Source organism: Aphanomyces astaci (assembly GCF_000520075.1).
Source record: "Aphanomyces astaci strain APO3 unplaced genomic scaffold supercont1.28, whole genome shotgun sequence".
Classification (NCBI taxonomy): Eukaryota; Oomycota; class Saprolegniomycetes; order Saprolegniales; family Verrucalvaceae; genus Aphanomyces; species Aphanomyces astaci.
The window spans coordinates 205,764-223,417 of NW_009798291.1; the positions used below are offsets into that span (position 1 = coordinate 205,764).

Here is a 17,654-nt window from a genome sequence, read left to right on the forward strand (position 1 = left end):
AAGAAGCAATGAGGAGCAGTGGCGACAATGTTTACAAGCTGCCTCACCTGAAGAAAGACATGCAGTTCAAGACAAGGGTGACTGAGCTTCGTCCTTCGTGTGATGAGGATGTGCTTTTAGCTATTGAGTCGATGGAGAGCCGCTTGGAAGACGAGCAGCGCGTCGGTGAAATTGTAGGACTACTAGATTCTGGTGTTTCTGGGTCTGGCGCAAATGATGGAATTGAAGTAGTGTAGCATGTCATGCATTAGCTCGTCGTGCACATCAGATTTTGAATATTAATACACGTACCACATGGAATAGTACATATTTTGAATACAAATTTCTATATATTCACTAACCAAAAAAAAGTCACTCAAGTACACTCAAGTATACTGGAACGGAGGAAGTATACAAAAAGAATCTGAGCACAATGAATTATATCCAATGAGCAGCGACCACACCAATTACTACAGGGCTAGGTCGTCGTAGGAGCGGTCAATTAATGAGCTCTCAAAAAGTCCCTCGAATAAAAAAAAACTAAAGGTAGCGTTGGAAAATATAAATTCAGCTGCATTTTTTAGTCCCAAGAAATGCCTGAAATATCCCAATAATCGATTTGTATTTTGAAATTATAACGTAACGTTAAGAATTGGTGAAACTTCTTTGGCTTTGTATTTCGCGAACGGTCGTAATATCTTAGTTTTGTATGTATGGAATATTAATTTACAAAATAATATACCTGGGTGTCGTGACGCGTTTTACTGTTAATTTATACTTGTAAATGAACTCAATTCTACATTAAATTTGTAGGCATTATAATAAGATACAAGTTGAAATTTGTATTGGACAACATAAAAATGAACATAACTTTGAACTTCACAGTCAAGGTGGTATCCTGATCCTTTGGCTGAATATAATCATATCCAATGAAAACTCCTCATTACAGAATGAAGCCATTAGATTGGATATAATAACAACCGTTCGCGATATTGATGGATTACCTTACTTTCAGTTCTTCCTCCATCCACTCACATGTCTGCTGCTGCTTTTTGCCCTCTCCACTTGAGGTTAGAGTGCGCGTCACCTAAGGGGCTCAGGACCTAATCCCACGATGTTCATCGTGTCCAGTTTATGATGGTTTGACGATGTTTATCGTCTCAAATCAAGGAATTTTTTTATGATTTGGCAGTCCCCCAATGGGGGACTGCCAAAACCTCCTCAAACACCCTTTTTGTAGTATTTCTCATCCGGATAAGCCCTCATTTTTAATCATAATGACAAGATACTTCGCGCACTTGGACGAGCGACAATCTTGCATTCAGGTGACAAAACAAAACTGCAAAACAAAGTAAAATTGTTGCATTACATTTTGCAGGAAATGCGAGCGATCCGTAGCAAACTGATGAGACGGTTTGACCTCTCCGCAATTTGCAACCGGTATTATAAATCGAGAAATGTCTCATTTGCGATCGGTTTTACGAAATAAATGTGCCGAATACAATTGGAGATACTACAGTAGTTCGTAAACCCAGATACTGGACATACCAGTAATTTAATTTGACATTTGTACGACAAAAGTATATCCAGAGATATAATGGGTTTTACGAAATAGAACGAAATTTTGTATCCGGAGACAGTTTCAGAGTCATTACTCCATTTTGCAATGCAAGCACCCCAGCGGACGGTCTCTGTGGTGCCGGACGCCGACCACATAAGTCCAGGTGATTCAACAACAGGGGACCTGGTGATGTTGCTTAGGTATGGTAGCAAGACACGCTATCAGTACGAGAGGACGCTCATGCGCATTAAAGCATGGCTGCTGAACGAGCATCCTGGTTGTATGACCAATGGTGAGGATGATCTTCCCCTCGATCCAATCGCCTGCAAAGGCTTCTTGGCGTATGAATGCGTGAAACAAGGACCAAGTGGTGCTGAGGTTGAACCACAGCAGTTCAAGTCACACTTTACCGTTTACGCATGCAAGAGCGCCATCAAGTTCATGTATAAAGAGTCCAATGTCCGCACGTCCGATGAACTGGAAACACTCTTGGCAGGTACGATATGCTTGAACAATCCTTGATTTGATTCATACGTTAACAATGATTCAGACTGTGCATGCGGGTACATGCGTAAGGTTGCTCAACTCAAGGACAGTGGTGACATGGCGATTGGTGAAGGATAGCGACCAATGACGTTTGACGGTCGATATATTTTACATAATATCTATATGCATGTTGTTCATAAGTTTATAGGATATTGCTTTTTGGCAGCAAAGGCTCTTGGCAGTGAAGCTGAACACAACCTCAGTACAGTAGTTCGCCCATTTTTCCTGCTTTGCTGGAACTTGATCGCACGGTCGGCATCAGTTGCTGCCATTAGATATGACCATTTGGCATGGGAAGGTGTACCTTTTATAATTACCACATTAGCAATTAGGTTGACCATGAAATGTAGGCAACGCGTGAGTTGTTCAGTATGCGTTTACCAAGAACGACCACGTGGGGAAGAACTGTACCCCTCGCCACATCTTTGTTCATCGAATAGTGTAGCATAATATAAATATATTGTGTAATTAGTTTGGCTGTACTGATTTTTACACGAGGCGCCCAACATGGGCGATCGACCAACCTTGTTTTTGGCGAAAACGCAGGCGAACGATTTTCAGCGTGGCTGTCAAAGACCTGTGAATTGCACTCCGCTGAGATATCGTCGTTTGGTGTTTTAGTTATTGAAAATTTGTCAACGAACAAATCAATTATTTACCGTGCAAAATTAGTGACCAGCTACGCGCATCGACAGACTCCATAGTCCTTCCGCGACTACGTATTGTCTGAAGTCCGCTATTTGATTGGGGCGTCCAAGTCCCCAGAACCCCCAGCCAGTGTCAACGGCGTCGTGACCGAGCCTTGGTGGACACCACAAACCCGCAGGAACAACTAAGGTCCTCCCTGCCGCCAGGGAAGGTTTTTGACCTGTGGAACGCGTGGTGGTACGGCTTACCTGGCGATGGCATTGTGCCCCTGCGACTCGTGCGACCTCAGGACCTCGCTCGCCGTTGCGACCGCGTGAACTACTCCAAGCTTAAACAAGTCATTGAATCATTGATGAAGTTCTCAACTGTACCTGAAACTGAAGTTCAGCGCATGGCCGTGGTCGACCGGTCGACCTTGTTTGCGTCTTTTCTTGTGCGGCTTGGTCATACGATGCTAGTCGTAGGGATGGAGAACGACGTAAGCAAGCGTAGACTAGATGAGATGACGTACCCAACTATGTATGATATTATCAAGAAATATATATGTTTTACGAAATAAATGTGCCGGATACAATTGGAGATACGAAACACGAAATTTCGTAAACCCAGATAGTGGACATATTTTGATTTGAAATTCGTATGACAAAATTATATCCAGAGATATAAAGGGTTTTACGAAATCGAGTATCCAGACACAGTTTCAGAATCTTTACACAGCAATGCCATCGGCCAAACGCAAGGCCCCAGCGGCGCCGACCACCGAGGACATAAGTCTTGTCAACAACTGGGGATCAAGGTATCTTGCTTCGGTATGGCAGTAAAATACGCTATCAGTACGAGAAGCGCTGTTGCGTATGAATATCGTATGAATACTGAGCACAATTATGAGCACGATGGGCGTGTCTTGACTTTGATGTCGAAGGCAATGGCAATACCTCCACCATCACACACACACTATTAACGTTACTCTACCTCAGCCATCTCTAGGGCCTGGTGAGGTGGGGCAGTCAAGCCCTTTGTTGTGCACCATACCACAACAGAATCATTATAATAGGCTTCCTGCGCCACGTCCCGCGACATGGGCGATTCCACGAAATCTTCTCTGGGGCTTACTTAACGATGATTCTGTCTCATTTTTAGTATAGTATGGCTATACATTACCTAGTCATAGATTGCATTGGGTTGGCGGGGACTACTGAAGCCTGAATGCACAGAAAGCTCGCCTATGGTCAAGTGCAGTGCTCCACTGGAAGACTTCCACGGTCCTTGGCTGCAAATTACATACAGTAGTGATATCATATTAACGTGTGATTGTCCTTGCATCTGTAAATAAAGATAATCTATCAAATCAAACTGCATTATGATTGTAAATCCAAGGATGCCGGCACGGGAGTGGCGCCTTCTCGCGCAAGCCAAGGCGCACGGATGACACCGACTACAGTGAAGTAGCCTACAGTGTACACTTTAAAACTTGCGCTGAGCTCTGGCGTACCTGAGAGTGTCGTCCATCGTATGCCCGCCTTGGCCAAACGCTTTATTGGAAAGAAATGATAGAGAAGTTAGCAAGTGTAGACTAGACGAGATGACATATAACAATGTATGTTCTCATCAAGAAGTATAACCTTTGATTTACATGCGTATCATTCATCGTTCTTGTGTGCGCGGATCCAGCAGAGTCAAAGTGTGTGGCAACTTTATCGCTGCAAGCGAAGGATAAGATTATAAGGGTTTCGTAGACATTTCGTAAACCCCTCATTATCTCTAAGTATAAACTTTGAATGGTATGTGTACCTGTCATGGTTCTTGTGTCCTCGGATCTTGCAATGTCAGGGTCAAACCTGTATCGAAGTGAGGAACATATCAAGTTATAAAGGGCTTCGTAGACATTTCGTAATCCCCTCAATATCTCTAATTATTTCTGAGGGATTGATTGGTTGGTATTCTGCTTTTCAGAATACCAACCAATCAATCCCTCCAAGAAACCATCAAAATCGATGGTTTCCAGAATCCGGATTCTTGCACAAGGATCCGGTTTTAATTTTTGTCAATCGAACACAAAAAAACGGATTCCAGAGTCTGAATCCACGAAATAACCGAATTCTTGGTGCGCCCGACCACGGCCTAAAGGAGTGTTCGATTACGAAAGCACTTTAGGAAAGACAGTAAGGTTCAAGAAATACAGCTACAGCAGTAGAGTTGTTTGTAACTATTGTACTAGTTGTAGTCACCGTGATATGTATGAAGTGGTGCTCGAGTTGAAGCGATACTACTTTACCCAGGTAGTAGACATGACCTGAGTGAGTGTTCTGCAGCGTGCAGAGCAATTGGGCCGCGCGTCGGTTTGACCCATTGCAAACACACATACTCTGTGTGTGTGTCGTGTCAGGTGTTCCGATACCTTAGTGGAGGTACCAAGTACTTTAGTTAATGGTACACAGTAGGCGCCTCGCGGCGTGTTTAACCCCACTAAAGTCAGTGTTATATTTGCTACCCTGATGAAGGTCCCGCGGCCGAAAGCCGAGAAGAAGCGGGAGACAAAACAAATATATATTTCGTATCCTTCATTGGACGTGGTACGCGAACATTCATCCGACGAGGAAACGCCAACGAATGCCGAAGAACGATCGCGTGACCGGATCAAGGAGCCGCGAGGTCGCACCGCTCGGCGCACCGTTGAGAACCTGTTCAGATCTCCCCGACGACGACAGCCACTTCTGTCGACGAACACCCCTGCCACAACCCGAGGAACACCATCTGTCGCAGTGTTTGTTTCAGCTGCTGCTCCACCAACGACTGAAGCAGATGGCGCTTCAGTGCCGTTGCCAGCCGACAAAGACCCGTCGGATGTCCGTGACGATACCGACATGGGCAGCGATGGCGGTTACGGCTGTACGGCGCCGCAAGTTTGCAACGCGCCGGCGCTCCAGTAGCCGGCGACATTTTCGGGCTCGACCAAGGCCAAAAGACGCGCTTTTATGCGCGAGTACCAGAAGTGTTTAAAGTATCTGGGGTAGATCAACGCTCTGCAGTGCAATGGATCGCGTCCGTTCACGATGCCCGTGAGTGCCTGCATGGACCCGTTCTCGCAGGGTCGGATCGCGCTGTTCGACTTCAACCACGACCACAATTCCATCACGAACGATGAGTGGGTCGCGTGGTTCAAGTCAGCGTTTGAGTAAGACCCTCAAGACTTGGACGTTTTGAAGCAACGTCTGCAGCGAGCAATTCGCTTCGATATGAAAAGATTGGACGTGGAGTCCCGCGTCAGTCGTATGTTGGACGAGCTGATGCGCTCATTAGAACACGACCATCAGGAGGGGGTACTACACCAAGAAGGCAAGATGGTCGTCGAAGTCATGACGAAATCGATCAAGACGGAGTCGCTGAAGACAGCGACTCAAAAGCAGCTGCAGTTTCAGCGAACAAGGCGTTGAAGAGCGACGTTTTTCGTTACTGCGAACATTTGCAGCTGGCCACCAGCTGTACGTTGGACTCGACGACGAGTCCAAACCTTCACCGGCAGCGAAGCCGGTAGAAGCTCCACGATGCGGCAAGTCCAAGACTGTGACGGCGGCCGGAAAGATGCCGCCAAGAGCAATGGCAGAGTCGGCGGAAAGGCCCAAGTGATCGTGCCCAAGACCGCCGGTCCACCTGCCAAGAAGGGCTGCTTGAAGTGCGGTGACATGGGTCACCGTGTGGCGCGGTGCCAGATAACCGCGCCTGGCGAAGCCGAAACCTTGTTGGTGCTATGTGAAACAAGCGTTCGCGCATGTGGTGCCCCTGTCGCACCAGCCAGAAGACATGACGGTCTGCGCCTTTACGGACGCTAGTGACCTGTTCTGGGGCGCGGTCGCCACACAAGTACCGCCAGCGGACTTGGATTTGCCTCTTGAAGACCAGCGGCACCAGCCGCTTGCGTTTATCAGTGGGTCGTTTTCTGGCTCGAATGTGCGCTGGCCTATTGTCGAGAAGGAGGCCTATGCCGTGATCGAGTCGTGCAAGAGACTCAACTACCTGGTCGTACGCCCGGGTGGTTTCCGTCTGTTTACGGATCACCGCAAGCTGGTGTACATTTTCAACCCAAGTGGCTCGAACGCCAACATGGCCAAGTACCAGGACGGCAAGCTGTAGCGATGGTTGCTGGTGATGACACCATTGAGTGCGTCTCGGGTGACGAGAATGTATGGGCCGACCTCTTGAGCCGATGGGGTTCGGCTCCAACTCATCAACCAGTTGCGACTGTTCGCAAGTTGATCCATGTCGTTTCGCCTCTGCAACAAGTAAATTTCGAGTGGCCGACAGCCGCTACGATCAGCGGCATCCAACGTTCAGCCATGGAAGGGGGAGGGGACCCCCCAAACGGCGTGGATTGGGACGACGAATCCCATTTTTACGTGGACCCAAATGGACGAATCTGGATCCTAGACGGTGCTGTTGACCTAAAGCAGCGGATTTGTGTGATCGCTCACCAAGGAGCCAGCGATCACCGTCGCATATCAGTGACAACGAAGTCGGTGGTCCGACAAGTTTGTGTGATAGACGCTTTCCACGGACGTCGAAGCGTTCGTGCGTGCCTGTTTGCACTACCTGTGCATTGACGGAGACATGGTTCCCCATTCATTGGGTTCGGTGCTTCACGCGGAGAAGCCGAACGAGCTCATCCATTTCGACTGGTTGTCGATGCCCATGGCCAAGTCTAGCCAAAAACAAGTGCTTGTCGTGAAGGACGACATAAGTGGCTTTGTGCAGCTGTTCGCGGCAGAGTCCGCTGACGCCGCCGCGATCGCTCAGTGCCTGATGACGTGGTTTACAACGTTCGGCTGCGTTGACACATGGGTGTCAGATGGCGGCTCTCACTTCAAGAACGAAGTGATCCAGAACGTGCGGAAGTTGGTGGGTGCCCACCATTACATCACGAAAGCGTACAGTCCTTGGGCAAACGGGACTGTAGAAGTAGTCAACCGCGCCGTGAAGGCGCTGCTCAGCGAAATGGAGCCGAACGCGGACAAATGGAATGGCCGCATGTGTTGCCCCTCGTTCAAGGTGCCCTCAACCATCATCCGGCGGACCGGTTTGGAGGGATTGCACCTGTGACAGCGTTTACCGGCCTGCCAGCGAAGACCCCGCTGGCAGGATTTGTCCACCCGACGTCCAAGGAAGTTTACGTCGCGGACTGGCTTGGCGCCGCCCATCAGAAACATGTGACGGATCTCCAAGCGGTGTTGGAAGAAATGCATCGCAATGTTGCGGTGCGAAGCGACAAATTGCGTCAACAAGCGCGTAGACGCCGCGACCGAAAATACCAAGTCAAGTTTGCGAGTTTTTCGGTCGGCGATTTTGTGCTTGTCGGATCGGTCGTCAACCGTCCGACAAAATTGGTCCTGCATTGTCGCGAACCCTACCAAGTGATCAGGTCATGCGGGCCTTTACAGGACCAGCACGACACACTGGTGGGTAGGGCTCGAGGTCTGCTACCGCAACCACCGCCACCCCCCACCTCCAGAAGCGGGGTGGGCTCTGGCTTCGAGCATCAGATGTTTGACATCCGCGGCTGTGAGTGTGGCGTTGTCTTTAAGTCGTTTGACCTCGGCGACCAACACTGTTGCCGGAGATGGGGCTGTTTCGGGACGTTTCTTGTGGCTGATGCCCTTGGCGCGAGTGGTCAGCATCGGTCGCCATGGCCTGGAACACGTTGCTCAGCACACCGCGCGCATGGCTCCATAACTTGTAGATGTTGAACTTGATCTCCTTGTCATCGAAGTCGTAGCTGTTGCGCACCTATGGGCTTGATGCGATGCATGAGCGTCTTGATGACGGTCTTGGGATGGTAGAGTCAATGTCCTCGGCTGCCTCATCCGTGAGGATGTCCAAGTACCTCGCCTGCCAGTCCGTCATGCAGTCGCTCGTGCGGATGAGGGTGTGGTCCATCGACAGCAGCTTGAGGCGGGCGACGACGACGGCCTTGCTCGACGTTGGTATGAGCATCGACGCCTCGAACATCGCCTCCCACTCCGTCTAGCGGATATCCTCGATGGGACGATCGAATTGGAATCGCGCGTGGTGGGCGAGAGCCTCCGCCGTTATACCAGAGCTCATCGATACCGTCCCGATGCGCACACCGCTGCTCACGCTAATGGCGTCTTGGCCGCGGGCGTACACGATGAAGCGCTTTGCGAGCTTCTGTTGGTCGCGCTCCTTGAAGCTGTCCTTGCCCTAGACAGGTGGCTTCGTGGGCACGCTGATGAGCGCGCCGCCGTCGACTGTGGCAACGGGCCCATCGAGGTCGGATGTCGCACTGGAGCCGACATCGGACTGCTGCCCATCGTGTAGAACATCGACCGACTTCGAGACTCCCTGGCGGGAGCTCCGAGCTGGTGCGATACCACGCCGAGTCAAGGTACGGAGGCAGGCTGCCACTGCGAGTCACCTGGTGGGGCCTCTCCCAATCCCGAGTTTATCGGCGACCCAGGCAACTGCATGTTCTCGGCCGTTCCCTTGGTCGGGATGTTGACCCCGGCGCCGCCCTCCGTCGAGACGTCGACACCGGCTGCGCGCAGCTGCGTGTTGTACCGGACACACACCACTTGCTGCATGGCTGCAAAACGCTGGTCCATATTAGTCTACGCCTTGTGCTGCTGCTGCTGCCACAGTTGTTGCTGTTGCTGCTGCACTGCTGTAAGTTGAGGTTGGCATTGTTGAAGGAAGGCACGCTGCTGCTTCGTATCGAGATGCACCTTGTGCCTGGATGCCTCGCGCTCCATGTTCGCCTTGAACTGCGCGGCGTGCGCAGCCGCATCGTGTTTTACCGCGTACTTGTACTGCGCAGCTGCTTCGTGGATCTGGCGCTGCTCCCACTCGAAGTGGGCCTGACGCCCGTCTGCCGCGATGCGCTCGCGATGTGCCGTCATTTGCAGCTCGTGCTGTTGCAAGGCGGGCGCGCACCCGCACTCGGTCGACACACCTTTGGTCCTACGCGAGCACAGGCGCCGTATAGACGTGATGATGGAACGACGTATGCTGTGACGGTGCGACACGTTGTCCACCGTGAATTACACCCATCAATGACTGACAGCCGTGGTAAGCTGGTAGTTGACCTGGCTGTCGGGTCGTTGTCGTCGGCACTCCATGGTAGTTGGTCGCACAATGGACATGACCATCGACAAGCAATTTCCCCCCCGCGACAACTGTCGCGCTTTTGGGCGATAGGACTGCGCTGGGAGATCACCGTAGACCGCGCCTAGTGGGTATCCTTGTTGTTGCCCGGACGTCTCCGGGATCCGTCGTAATACCTGCACACGTGAGAGGCTCGCCATCGGTTCCGTTGCACCTGCTGGCTGTGGGGTCGCCGCCGCCGCTGACGCGTTGTAGAAGCCATCGTCGAGGGTACGGTCCGATAACGAACCTTGTTGTAGATCGTATGTCGTCGAGGGTGCCGGGGCACGCGGGGTGGCGGGCTCGGGCTCCATGGTGCTTGCAAGCTTGAGTTCCTTTAGAAAAACGAGACTAATCAATTTATTGTTGTGTCTGCCGGTCCTGAACTGGCAGTGACTCCTTTAGAACTCAATGCACCGGGTTCAAAGGTAAAAGAAGACTGACAATGTTAAGGGGCTCTTCCAAGTTCCGTCGTACTTTAAACCCAAAATGCGTTCCCAAGTAAGTTTGTCGTTATTTCATCGCACTTTGGTCGTGCTTTTGTCGTGTTTTCTGATTCCACATGATTGGCTAGTAATGGTTTTGTCGTGTTTGGGTGCATCGTGTTTTGAGGATTTCAGCACACACGGATTGGACAAACCTATCCAATCACAGCGGCATATGCATATATACTAATTTTCATATAAACACGAATGTGCGCCAGCGAAATTTGCCGGCATCGGTTGCGACCTACCCTAGGTCCAAGCACAAAGCGCTAGGTCATACGAGTCGTAGGAACATGACCCCAAAGGTATCCTGCGGAAGTGGGATTGATTTCACTGTTCCTGGTGGTGCAGTTGACGAGAAAACGTCGACAAATGGCGGCTACTTGCAGCCCCAGGGTGCATCCAATACTTAGATCAAGTAAAACGTAACCCAATCATTTTAACCTACTTGGGAAGCAAAAATACCCAAAACACGACCAAAACCTAACTCGCCATCGCACTTTGAAAAAGTGAGTTCAAAGTACGACGAAAATGATTCTGATTGGCTCCGTTCGTTTTTGAAAGTTACTTGGAAGAGCCCCTAAAGGACTTAGATCTACTGATTAGCAACGCACATTTGTACCCCCTATCAAGCTCTTTTCGGCCGTTTTGACAGATCCTTCACCAATGGGCAAGGATGCTATCTGTCTCTTACAAAGATACTCCACACCGAACAGTGTGGGCCAACATTGGCAATGTGCGTGTGCTGATGCTCCCGCCGAACACGACTTCTATGCTGCAACCTATGGACGCCAGAATCATTTAAACGTTCAAGCAGTACTACAAGAGACATCAGCTGGACCACGCCATTGGAGTTGTTGATGAGATTACCGTCGGGAACATGATGTCTGACCAGCAGCGAAAGAACCAATATGCGGTTGACGTTCTCCGGGCCATGATGTGGGTAACAGAGGCTTGTGACGAGGTGTCAGCTACGACTATTCGGAATTGTTCGGCTCACACGGGTATTGCACCTCATATCAAGTATCCTTGATGGTTCTTTTGGCTGGAATTCCAATTCCAGTATCAAATCATGTGAATGCGCACATTAGTGACGCTTTGTACGGATATGGTTACTACTACCTTTCACGATATTGGGTAACTGTTATTTATACTTGGGGCACTAAGTACACCTCGGAGTACTATTAATACGTAGTACCTGCTGAAGCAGTGCTAACTGAAAGGTGGTACCAAGAGATCGGACCACATTTAAGAGCTTCGACCTCTTTCTATACAGTTGTTGAGCGGCGTACAATTATTGTAGACAGCACATATGCGGCCATTATGTGAACCCGCTCGGATGTGTTACTGGTTTACTTCGAGTTCTTGGAGCGTCTTGGGAATCAGCAATGAAAGAAAATGCCTTTTTCTCGTTCTATTATGAGAAAAAGGCATCTTCTTTCATTGCTGAATCCCAAGACACTAATCCATGAGTTTATCAGCCCTCCTAACCAATTGACGAATGTCTTTAAGCAAAACGAGATACTACGTACCAGTAGTTGTAATTGCTAGACTAACTGTTGTCGAACAGCAGCGAATACTACCACGTGCCGGATAAGAAAATCCAGCAGGGCCACCGATACAATTACCAAGTCAAGAAATCCAGCAGCCTGGATCACATTATCGATTTTTATGCAACTTTATACTCATATATGCATCGGAAATAAAATGTACCACTGCTTGTTCCAATCACACACCAGCGTTGGACTTTATCCGTATGAACATCTCGACATACTAAAACCAAGTGCCGGACGACCATCCGACACCATTATCTAATGATATCAAGCATACAGAATTCAAATTCGGATGGTTCAACACCATGAACGAAGTATAATAAAAACAAGTGTCGGGTGCTGGCCCGAAGAGCTCCATGGTGCAAGAATGGAGAAATCTGCAATGACATCCACAGGTGAAAACAAGTGAATGACACCAACAATCGTCGGTGGCGTTTGCTCACTTGTATGCAAGTTTTGTTCAGTCTATTTATGTTCATTATTGGCACCACTGGGCCTTCAATTCAGCCGATTTGGGCACAATATATGAAATATAACCTTTAAAGTTCTCGTAATAGATAGCATACTCGCTGAGGTAGTACAGTTGTATCATCCTTAAGGCGACCGACCTGCAGGCGGCTCTTGGGGGTCTCGTCTTCGGTGGCGCCTGAAAGCCGGGCCGCCTCATTGTTGTTGGACTTGTGATGGCGAACGAGGAGAAGGAACCTGTTCTGCGCCTTCTTACCGTCGATGCCTGGCCGAGTGAAGCCGTCCACGTCTTTCAGCGTCGCGGCCATGGTGTCCTATGCTTTGCGCGTGTCCTTCTGTTGCAGAAAGGGTCTCATGTTATTGATTTGGGCCAATAGAATCTTGTCTTCTTCCTCCGTCCACCACTTCTTCTCATGTACCTCCACTCCTTCGCTACCTTCCTCGGACATGCCGTGGCTGTTGGGATTTACAGACAGAGTACAGGCTGCCGTGAATTTGGACAATTTCACGGCTTGCCACATGAAATTTACAGGTGCCGTAGACTTTATAAATATTTGGAGTGTTTTTCTGGGGCAAATGCACTGCAAACCACTCCGAAATCTGTCTAATATCACGAAGTATCTACCCTCAGCGATGGAGGGGATGTTGATCGCCCCCCAGATGTCAGAGTGCACTCGTTCGAGAGGCCTCGACGTCTTTGGGAGTTTGCTTCTGGAAAAGGGAAGTATCTTGGACTTCGACCTTAGACATGTGTCACACGAGGCATGAGCCGTGATGGCTTGCCGTGAGATCCGAAAGTCGACGAGGTTTAAATGACGCCACAGAATGCGGAGCTTGTCATGACGGGCACTGGGCACTGGACTTTGTCAGAAGGACAGTGGTGGCCGGGCCATGCATATGAAGGTGGGGTAGCGTCGGTATGACGTACAACCCTGAGTGCGGCGCATACTCGGCCTTGAACTCGCCATCGTACGTGGCTAGAGTCCACACGCTGGGATCGATGGAGACAATTTTGTGTCGATCCATGTGTAGGGCTCGACCAACGGAAAAGAGTGAAGTGTAGTTCTGGGATGTGGTATACATCCTGCAGATAGATCGCCAATGGGTCGCCGTTTGAGCCAGTGACGCAAAGTCTAACTGTGCCGCGACCTACGACGTGTAGTGGGTGGCCATTGGCTGCACCAGCTAGTGATGAGTAGCTTCGTATGTGACGAACCATTCTCATTTGAAAGTGGGGTGCTTGGAAGCACCACTGTCGACTGTCCATAGACAGGAGTCCAGTTGTTGTTGAACTGTAGGACTAGTCGGTGACACACTAAGTGCCCAGCCAGTAGCTGTGCATAATAGTGACCGCGCTATAAATGTATTCAGCGAGTCAAAATGTGGACGAAAGTCTTTTGGTATTTTCGAAAGCATTTTGACTCGCTCAATACATTTATATCGCGGTCGCGACTGTTGTAGTACCGACATGTTTTTGTTGTTCACGAGGTGTCGTTAATCTAGGCAACGATGCCGATTGAATTTCATTTAATCTAGCCAATGGTGCCGATTGAATTTCATTTAATCTAGGTGTAGATAATCGAGGCATTGATGCCGATTTGTTGTCACGAGGTGTGGTAATTTTTCGCAAATGTGCCTGTTCATGAAAACGGAAATAACGAGTCTGGCCATGTTGACGAGAAGCGTCGCTGCGATTTACGCTACGACTACGACTACGATGGTCGTTTCCTCCGGTATTTTCACCGGGGCCAACTTGGTGGGAGCCGCGACTGCAGTTTCGCCGGTCCTCTTGGACGGGTTATAGCTCCGGAGGAGCCAAACAATGATAACCATCATTCAAAGAATCATCGGGTCGGTCGCGCAAGTGGCTGCAATCGTCGTGGTGGCGAAACGTTAATCGCGTCGGTCCGTAGACGCGACTCTTTGTTGGCCGCCTTGGGCGTAGCCGCGGTTTGGATAATCGCCGTGGTCGTAACCACGTTGGGAGTGGCCGCCTTCGGCATAGCCGCCTCGGTTTTGACCGCCATGGGCTAGGCCTTTTTGAAGTACGTTGAGCAACACACCAACATTAACTTAGTAATGGGCGGATCGACCGCCACGACCGCCTCCATGACCGCCGCGTGGGCGATTGGTGGGTCTTTGTCGGGGTGGGAACGACCACTACCCTGGCCGTGTTGGTTTCGTCGACCACGGCCGTGCGGTGGGGTTTGCCCTGGCGGGATCGCCACCCATCCGGGTGGGAAGACAAAATCGCGTCGCACGGCATTTTGGTGGAATGCACGAGAAAGCTTCGTGCAATCTATCGTGCGGTGACCTGCATGTGCGCAGTAGTCACAAAGCGGTGATCTTCGTGCGGCATGTCGCGCTGCGAGCGCCAAGGACTGTGGCCGGTCGTTTGACCGTAGTCATCATAGCTCGAGAGGCGTAAAGCGCTCGATTGAGTGGTTTTGGGCGCTTGACCCGAACCATGAACCGGAACAGCATGAGCCGTCAGTTTGGGACCCAAGAAATCTAGTTATTTCTGGGTCAACTCGTGCCAATGCTGCGGCAAAAGGTCCCGCAACTGGGTGTATGGGATGCTGGGTCGAACACCGCAGCATACTTGCACATCGTGCGCAATACATTCAGGCAGCGCGGACAGCAACACCAATGCCAGGTGGCTGTCGCTGAGAGTCGTGCTCTCACGCTTTTCGACGACCTTTCGAAGCTTGTCAAATGTGGCCAGGCTGCCGTCAAGCGAGCAATATCGCTCGAACTTGCAGCCCTAGAACTTGGTGTAGACGTCCACGGTGGACGCAAACTTCTGCTCTTCGCTGCAGAACTTGCCGCGCGGCCACTCGAGCATACAGTGGGCCCATTGACTGAGGTTTGCAGCACGGCGTCGCGGCGCTTTGCCCCCGACTGCGACATCTAGACCAACGCGATGGATCGTTCGACGTCCGCGTGTTCGGATTTGAGAAGTTGGTCTAGCGCGGCATTGGCCGCACGAGCTTTGAGAAACTTAGCCGAACGATGTTCGGTCAGGTATTCCATGATGGGATCGATGAGCTTGGGCGCCACGCCATCGAGGACTAGTGGTGGGAGTGATGGCCCCGACAATCGACGGAGGTCTTCGACGTTGATGTGCCGACGCAGTTTCTTGGTGTCACATCGAGGACACGAAATGCACGTGTCATGCCCTTGATGGACCACTTGGCTTCGACTCCAGTGCATTGCGTCGCCTGAGTGGTCAGGCCTTCTCCTTGGAGGACGATCGTGGTCAACTCGAAGTGCCACTTGTCGAAATTGTCGAGTCCACGCAGATGGTGGACGACTGAGAGAGATGGTTGGGCGGGGTGCTACAACAGAGGATGCGGTGGAGCTTATAACCAGTGGGGAGGTGCAATAGCCAGGGGTATCACTGGGTGGTTGCGGGTGAAACGGAAAGTGAATTAGCTTAGTCACCAGTGAGAACAGCTGGCTCTAAAGGCTCGACGGACTAGCTAATGGCTAGCCAATCAGGACACAGCATCCTAATGATGTACCGTGGATATGGCTGGCTATCTATTATGTGAGGAAAAACCTTTAAAAGGGATAAAAACTTCCTACTAGCTGCAGCCAATGCTGCTACCTGAGGCTTCAGGGCAGGTGTTCATGACAGAACAGGGTGTTCTGACTGCTGCATCTTGTCGTCGATCCTTCAGAGCAGCATTGGATTGTGATCTAAAGATATCGGACATTCTAAATCATATCATTAGATCATGGTGATCTAAAGATTTCGAGCATACTAAAAACAAGTGTCGGGTCGGATGGTCGTCCGACACCTTGGTCTAAGATATCAAGCATACTAAAACCAAGTGTCGGATGGTTGTCCTACACCATGATCTAATTAACGGTAGTATACAAAAATCAAATGTCGGATGGTCGTCCGACACCATGATCTAATTGGTATTATGGATACAAAAGTCAAATATCTGATAGTCGTCCGACACCACTGTCGAACGACATCCGACCCTTGGTTGTAGTACCGGGTATTTGTAAAACAGCAACACTGAAGCATGGTGGCGTCTGCGGTAGCCTACGTAGCACAACTGTAGCGCTGGATTCATCGGTCGCGCTGTTGAAGCATCGTCGTCCATGGGTATGCCGTTGCGAGTTTCAAAATTAGTGCATTCGGAATATTGAATACTGCTACATACTATTAATAATGCTAATGTCAACTTGTATATGACCTTATAAGTCCCTACACTGTGGAATCCATCCAATACCTGTATTTATTTATCAATTTATGGTCGTGCAAAAATGGGCATGACTACAGGTATTAATTAATACTAGTACACTGTAGTACAGTGTAGTTGAAGTTGGCTGGAAATCCGAGCCCAGAAAAGTTCGTATCAAGCTAATCAGATTTCGTTTTTCAAAAATGAAATCTGATTTGCTTGATTGAAATTTCACCATAAGTTAAAAGCAAAAGACAAACTTTTTCACCTTACAATTGCCAGTTTACATTAAAAAGATACTTCAATGAGAAGAGGTGATTCATGTAATTTCCGCCCACCATGTAATTTCCGCCCAGTTGGCAGCCAATCACAATCATCAAACGAAGATGATTGGACAAAATTAGGTACTCAGGTAAGCAGTACCCTTAGCATTTAATATCTGCATCCTTTAACAACTCATGTAATCTCATAATTACAATGACTTCTAAATTGATTACCTTGTACACTTTATAAAATTACTATTAAGAGGTTCCGAGAATTTCGGTGGTCAAATCTGTCATACATTATTCAAGTCAAACACCTGGGCGGAATATACATTTATTTACATAGGAAAATAACAGAATTGAAAACTTCGTCGAGCAAAATGGACAAGCGATACAACTATGGGTCCTGATAAAACAAATAGAGTTCCTCACGACCTTGAGAATGCATGTTTTTTGCAGCCTCATCACACTCTCGTGCGATGAGTTACGAGACTTCAAAAGTAAGTAGGACAAGCTGGGCGGAAATTGCATGAAACACCTTAGTAGTTTTGATCGCGTCGGTGTGCTCGGATGTTCGCTTGGCTGTACTGGAGAATTTCTGGACCCAATTCGATCAACTGGACATCAGTCTCTCCCATTGGTCAATTCGAAATTACTTGTCGCTGATTAGCTATAACACAATTTCGATTTTCTACTGGAATGGACGAAGTGGATATTCGCCGATCAGATGTCTCGGCTCATCGAAAATTGGAAGAAAATCGAGAATATCTACACCACTTCCCGTTCAAGTTGATATGAAT

The 17,654-nt window shown here is 49.4% G+C and overlaps 3 protein-coding genes across 3 annotated transcripts; all 3 read right to left on the bottom strand.

Moving 5' to 3' along the window:
• Window positions 1–8,512: 8,512 nt before the first annotated feature.
• On the bottom strand, window positions 8,513–9,327 carry H257_10424 (hypothetical protein; the record flags this gene model as incomplete). The annotated part of the gene is made up of 4 exons (XM_009836976.1): window positions 8,513–8,749; window positions 8,837–8,947; window positions 8,972–9,049; window positions 9,136–9,327. The coding sequence occupies 4 exons, from the start codon at window positions 9,325–9,327 to the stop codon at window positions 8,513–8,515; spliced, it is 618 nt and encodes a 205-aa protein (XP_009835278.1).
• Window positions 9,328–9,354: 27 nt separating this feature from the next.
• On the bottom strand, window positions 9,355–12,700 carry H257_10425 (hypothetical protein; the record flags this gene model as incomplete). The annotated part of the gene is made up of 4 exons (XM_009836977.1): window positions 9,355–9,703; window positions 9,829–9,971; window positions 10,024–10,221; window positions 12,533–12,700. The coding sequence occupies 4 exons, from the start codon at window positions 12,698–12,700 to the stop codon at window positions 9,355–9,357; spliced, it is 858 nt and encodes a 285-aa protein (XP_009835279.1).
• A 2,207-nt stretch (window positions 12,701–14,907) lies between these two features.
• H257_10426 (hypothetical protein) lies at window positions 14,908–15,605 on the bottom strand (the record flags this gene model as incomplete). Its single annotated transcript, XM_009836978.1, has 3 exons — window positions 14,908–15,118; window positions 15,164–15,302; window positions 15,380–15,605. The coding sequence occupies 3 exons, from the start codon at window positions 15,603–15,605 to the stop codon at window positions 14,908–14,910; spliced, it is 576 nt and encodes a 191-aa protein (XP_009835280.1).
• Window positions 15,606–17,654: the final 2,049 nt, after the last annotated feature.